General features: G+C 36.9%; 1 protein-coding gene across 1 annotated transcript; it reads left to right on the top strand.

Moving 5' to 3' along the window:
- Window positions 1-715: 715 nt before the first annotated feature.
- Window positions 716-4,881, top strand: LOC131803479 (uncharacterized). The gene is made up of 3 exons (XM_059124839.1): window positions 716-802; window positions 1,685-1,692; window positions 4,746-4,881. The coding sequence occupies exons 1-3, from the start codon at window positions 716-718 to the stop codon at window positions 4,879-4,881; spliced, it is 231 nt and encodes a 76-aa protein (XP_058980822.1).
- Window positions 4,882-6,746: the final 1,865 nt, after the last annotated feature.

Consider the following 6,746-nt stretch of genomic DNA (forward strand, 5'->3'; position numbering starts at 1 on the left):
GACGCATGCCACCCTCAGATCCCTATTAAACCAAGCTTCAGTGATATCCAGGATATCATATTTATCCTTAAGAAGGCTTGGCTTAAGGTCTTCCCTCCTTAAGGAACATAGGTTTACCAAGTTAAAAATTATACAAGTCTAATACGAGTGATACGACAGCCTTAAAGGCAAATCTCTCATGATGACCCAATAATAGAAGACCCCTCTCATGACATTCCTAACAACCGGCTGCAGCGGTAGATTCAATAGGCAACACCTAAACACAAATTGATATTGGTGGCGATACTACTCAGAAATATGACGCGAAGGCCGATTATTTACTGGTCTTGAGGACATCTAACGGAGGTTGTCTATGTTATATGGGCCAGTGAAAACCTTGCCAAGGAGTTGAGGAAAGGTGGTCAATATGTCATGGTGGGGGGATAATGTATGATCACCGACTCTTTGAACAATCAATGGGGAAACTTTTGTTTTTCACTTTCTTGTTTTCCCAAAATAGTTAATTTGTGTGTTTCATTTTAACTAATTAACAAATTATAAACTACACTGAAATTCAAAACTCAATACATCACAAAAAGTTGCCGCTAACATTTTTCATGGAATGAGGAGAAGTTATCGAAAAGGGTTTGTCAAAAAGACACAATGAATTAGCTAGATTGTTCAGAACAGCATTGGATAGAATGCCATCAGAGTTGTTTTTAAAGCTGATAGCACAATGGTAGGACAACATAAAAGACGATTCAATGCGCCGATTATCGACAATGTGGCAATTGTAATTGTTGGAGACGAAATTCACCACAGAGCTAACTGGAATTAAATAAGTTCTTAAAATAAAATTAAAGACTTGAAACATAAAAAAGTTTTAACTCCAAAAACTATTATACGAATACATTAATGATACGTCCGAATGAAAAAAGTCACCTTTTAAAATTTCGAAGACTTTTTCAACAGTATGTTGTCGTCATGTATGTATGTTAAATTACAATATTTAAGCTTAATCCGAAACCAGCAAGGTTATATTTGACGAGTGCATTTGTGTGACAAGTTGAATAATGTGCAAACTTAAATCCGAACGACATTAGTTCTTCTTAATTTTGTTTTTAAAAAATATGATTGTTGTTTGTTCACTTTTAATACACAGTATGTTGTGTATTAAAAGTGTTGCTCGCCTAAGCCGATGACATCGACATAATTGGTCGAACATTGAGAGCGGTAACAGCCACCTTTAAACAAATTGAGAAGGAGTCTGCCAAAGTGGGTTTGGCAGTAAATGGCGAGAAGACCAAGCTGATGGTATCAACGCGCAAGACGTCCAGTAGACTCGGACCAGTCAGTGACTTTAACTACCTCGGTACCGCCATAAACAAAACAAATGACATCAGTTTTGAGATTCGGAGAAGAATAGTGTTGGCCAATAGATGCTACTATGGTATATGTAAGCAGTTCAGAAACAAGGCCACATCTCGCCAGACCAAACTCACACTCTACAAGACACTGATACAACCCGTGCTGTTGTATGGATCTGAAGCATCTGCGCAAGGCCAAGAATTAGATGGAAAGACCTAGTAGAAGACAATATATCGGAACATGGTCTTTCAAATTGGAAAAACTGCGCACAAGACCGACGCGCCTGGAAATCTTTTCTAAACTCGGCTTATGGAACAAATGTTCTGTCTCGAGCCAGCTAAGTAAGTAAGTAAGTATGTTGTGATTTATGTTAGGAATTACGGTCGTCCATATATATTTATAACTTTCACCTTTAATCCAGAGTAGGCCGAAATTATATATCATTTATTGCTAGAAAAAATGTTAGTGGATTTCATTGTAAAACACCAGGTGAGATACGTTGCAATCAACAGATCCGGAATTATTTGAAATCGTCACTGAAAAGACGATTCATGATCAGAGTGGGCAGCTAAATATCAATTCACGTGAATGAATATCATCCATCGTGTGTAAGAATGTCATCCACCATGGATAGATAGTATTGCTAACTTCTTCAAGTGTCAAAAATGTGCTAATATTCGGAGGTAATAGACCTAATAAACTAATTTTCCAATTTTTGCACGAACAGACCTATTACACCCTGTAGTTGGTTACTGATTACCTATTACAATTCAACCAACCACAGAGTACACAGCACTATTATGTGATTGTATTGTTGTTGTGATATCCAACAGTAATGTTGTTATTGTTTATTTTGTTCTTCTTTATGCAAAGATCACAAAATAACCAAACACAACCACAATAAAGATCACTGATCACTGCTTATGTATTGCACTTTTTATTTAGTTTTCTTCACCAAGAGCGCGTATATTCTTGAAGAGAATTATTACACGAATTAACAAAACGGCAGTGTTGAAAATATATGACAATTTCGTTCTACCGACGGACACTTGTAAAACCGACCGTAGTTAAGCACTATGTTCGTTGTTTTTCCAATTAATTTTTATTTCAAAACGAAACACTCGCGGTTTATGCTCATTAAATAGACGGTACGTACCTTTTTAGTGATGTATCTGTTTTAAAGAATATAAATGAAGGGATGGATAAGTAGGCTGCGAGTGTGTGATGGTAGGCACTGGGTAGATGTTGATTGTTTTGACGAAGTCAAACCTTTGCAAAAACAAAAGAGGCACAGGCTAGCACGTATCTCGGCTCGAAGAGACCAAAAATGTTGCGGAGCAGCGAAAATGAATAAAAGAAAAATAAAACAAAAATAATGAGAATTTTTGTATAATAAAAATTGGCGGTTTTATTATAAATATTAGTCGAAATACTAATATTATTTACCTTTTTACAATCGGTGTTGTTAGCTGGACGAAAATCCGAATAACAAGTCACTAAAAAGTAGCGAGCAAGCCTAGATGCCATAGAGAGGCGCGAATTGATCATATTTACTCGTTACAATTTGTCATCACTAACTTTGAACGAAAGTTCAAAGTTGAATAAAATGGTATTGGACAAATTGAAGAAAAAGAGCAAAGGGCTGTATTTTAAAGAAATTAAGTTAAATTGTAGTTAAACAGATACTATTGCCTAAGACAGAAGATTGTCTATGCGAGTCCACGTCTTCGAATAGCCCCCATAGAACGGTACCTCCCTATATTCTGTATTTTAATGATTTTAACGACATTATTTAAAGGAGTAGTTTCAAATTATGCATTAGGAGTTCGTGATGGGAACCACAGTCTGTGACAGAAAATTGTGTATACAGGTCCATGTCTTCGTATAGGCCCCATATATCAGTACAATACTTACCGAAATTGTTTGAGATGTCGTATTTGAAGTTCGGAATGGATGCTGAAGCCTGTGACAGAAAATTTTCTATACAGGTCCAGATCTTCGCATAGCTCTGATATAACGGTACCTACCTATATACGGTATTTTAAAGCTTTTAGCTACATTATTCACCGTTTATTTCAAGTTTCGAATTTGAATATGGTAATGGCATATGACAAAATGTTAACAGAATTTTTAACGGATTTTATTTTTTTAAAAATTTAAATGCGTTCCAAATGGTGGAGGGTATTCAAAGTTCGGTCCGGCCGAACTTACTTGTTATTTTTGATTTTCCTTTATTAAATGTTTGAGAAGTTATTTAATCTTCTTTCTATCACATTAGTTTTCCTTTGTGTGTCTAAAAACATTGCGGCTTTTATCTTTGGAACTTCCATCCACAAAACTTGTTTTGCTTGACAAAGAAAACCTATGTTGAGGCTAGGGAAATGGTGTCGAAGTTTCTAATCACTCATAAACGTTTTGTTCTGCTATAGAAGGAAAACTTGTATGGATGCTTATGAAAATAAGATAGTACTAGTCACATGGGATTTGTTTTTAATACCGACAGAAATAGTTCGTGTGTTGAACATTGGCGTGTAGACGCATGCCACCCTCAGATCCCTATTAAACCAAGCTTCAGTGATATCCAGGATATCATATTTATCCTTAAGAAGGCTTGGCTTAAGGTCTTCCCTCCTTGAGGAACATAGGTTTACCAAGTTAAAAATTATACAAGTCTAATACGAGTGATACGACCGCCTTAAAGGCAAAACCTCTCATCACGACTGAGCTCCCATATCATCCGCACGATGACCCAATAATAGAAGACCCCTCTCATGACATTCCTAACAACAGGCTGCACCGGTAGATTCAATAGGCAACACCTAAACACAAATTGACATTGGTGGCGATACTACTCAGAAATATGACGCTAAGGCCGATTATTTACTGGCCTTGAGGACATCTAACGGAGGTTGTCTATGTTATATGGGCCAGTGAAAACCTTGCCAAGGAGTTGAGGAAAGGAGGTCAATACTATGTCATGGTGGGGGGATAATGTATGATCACCGATCACCGACTCTTTGAACAATCAATGAGAAACTTTTTTTTTGCCTTTCTTGTTTTCCCAAAATAGGTAATTTGTGTGTTTCATTTTAACTAATTAACAAATTATAAACTACACTGAAATTCAAAACTCAATACATCACAAAAAGTTGCCCCCAACATTTTTCATGGAATGAGGAGAAGTTATCGAAAAGGGTTTGTCAAAAAGACACAATGAATTAGCTTGATTGTTCAGAATGCCATCAGAGTTGTTATTAAAGCTGATAGCACAACGGTTGGATAACATAAAAGACGATTCAATGCACCGATTATCGACAATGTGGCAATTGTAATTGTTGGAGGCCAAATTCACCACAGAGCTAACTGGAATTAAATAAGTTCTTAAAATAAAATTAAAGACTTGAAACATATAAAAGTTTCAACTCCAAAAACTATTATACGTATACATTGATGATACGTCGGAATGAAAAAAATCACCTTTTGAAATTTCGAAGACTTTTTCAACAGTATGTTGTCGTCATGTACGTATGTTGAATTACAATGTTTAAGCTTAATCCGAATCCAGCAAGGTTATATTTGAAGAGTGCATTTGTGTAACGAGGTGAATAATGTGCAAACTTAAATCCGAACGACATAAGTTCCTTCCTAATTTTATTTTTAAAAAATATGATTGTTGTTTGTTCACTTTTAATACACAGTATGTTGTGTATTAAAAGTGTTGCTCGCATAAGCCGATGACATCGACATAATTGGTCGAACATTGAGAGCGGTAACAGCCACCATTGAACAAATTGGGAAGGAGTCTGCCAAAGTGGGTCTGGCAGTAAATGGCGAGAGGACCAAGCTGATGGTATCAACGCGCAAGACGTCCAGTAGACTAGGACCAACTGTGGGACTTGAAAACTACAGCTTTGAGGTAGTCAGTGACTTTAACTACCTCGGTACCGCCATAAACAAAACAAATGACATCAGTTTTGAGATTCGGAGAAGGATAGTGTTGGCCAATAGATGCTACTATGGTATATGTAAGCAGTTCAGAAACAAGGCCACATCTCGCCAGACCAAACTCACACTCTACAAGACACTGATACTACCCGTGCTGTTGTATGGATCTGAAGCATCTGCGCAAGCAGATGAGGCAGCGCTTGGAGTGTTTGAGAGAAAAATTCTCCGAAAGATCTACGGGCCGATCTGTATCAACGGTGAATATCGACGTCGAATGAACCACGAGCTATACCATCTATACTCGGACATCGACATAGTCAGACGTATCGAGCTGTAGCGACTACGGTGGCTAGGTCATGTAGTGCGAATGGATGAGGGTGCCCCAGCTCATAAGGTATATAAGAGCGAGCCTACTGATGGTTCACGCAGAAGGGGAAGGCTAAGAATTAGATGGAAAGACCTAGTAGAAGACATTATATCGGAACATGGTCTTTCAAATTGGAAAAACTGCGCACAAGACCGACGCGCCTGGAAATCTTTTCTAAACTCGGCTTATGGAGCAAATGTTCTGTCTCGAGCCAGCTAAATAAGTAAGTAAGTATGTTGTGATTTATGTTAGGAATTACGGTCGTCCATATATATTTATAACTTTCACCTTTAATCCAGAGTGGACCGAAATTATATATCATTTATTGCTAGAAAAAATGTTAGTGGATTTCATTGTAAAACACCAGGTGAAATACGTTGCAATCAACAGATCCGGAATTATTTGAAGTCGTCACTGAAAAGACGATTCATGATCAGAGTGGGCAGCTAAATATCAATTCACGTGAATGAATATCATCCATCGTGTGTAAGAATGTCATCCACCATGGATAGATAGTATTGCTAACTTCTTCAAGTGTCAAAAATGTGCTAATATTCGGAGGTAATAGACCTAATAAACTAATTTTCCAATTTTTGCACGAACAGACCTATTACACCCTGTAGTTGGTTACTGATTACCTATTACAATTCAACCAACCACAGAGTACACAGCACTATTATGTGATTGTATTGTTGTTGTGATATCCAACAGTAATGTTGTTATTGTTTATTTTGTTCTTCTTTATGCAAAGATCACAAAATAACCAAACACAACCACAATAAAGATCACTGATCACTGCTTATGTATTCCACTTTTTATTTAGTTTTCTTCACCAAGAGCGCGTATATTCTTGAAGAGAATTATTACACGAATTAACAAAACGGCAGTGTTGAAAATATATGACAATTTCGTTCTACCGACGGACACTTGTAAAACCGACCGTAGTTAAGCACTATGTTCGTTGTTTTTCCAATTAATTTTTATTTCAAAACGAAACACTCGCGGTTTATGCTCATTAAATAGACGGTACGTACCTTTTTAGTGATGTATCTGTTTTAAAGAATATAAATGAAGGGATGGATAAGTA

This window comes from Musca domestica, unplaced genomic scaffold, assembly GCF_030504385.1.
Source record: "Musca domestica strain aabys unplaced genomic scaffold, Musca_domestica.polishedcontigs.V.1.1 30, whole genome shotgun sequence".
NCBI classification, from domain to species: Eukaryota; Metazoa; Arthropoda; class Insecta; order Diptera; family Muscidae; genus Musca; species Musca domestica.

Coding starts and splice junctions, on each gene's coding strand:
- LOC131803479 (XM_059124839.1), top strand. CDS start 716: ATGGTAGGACAACATAAAAGACGATTCAATGCGCCGATTATCGACAAT.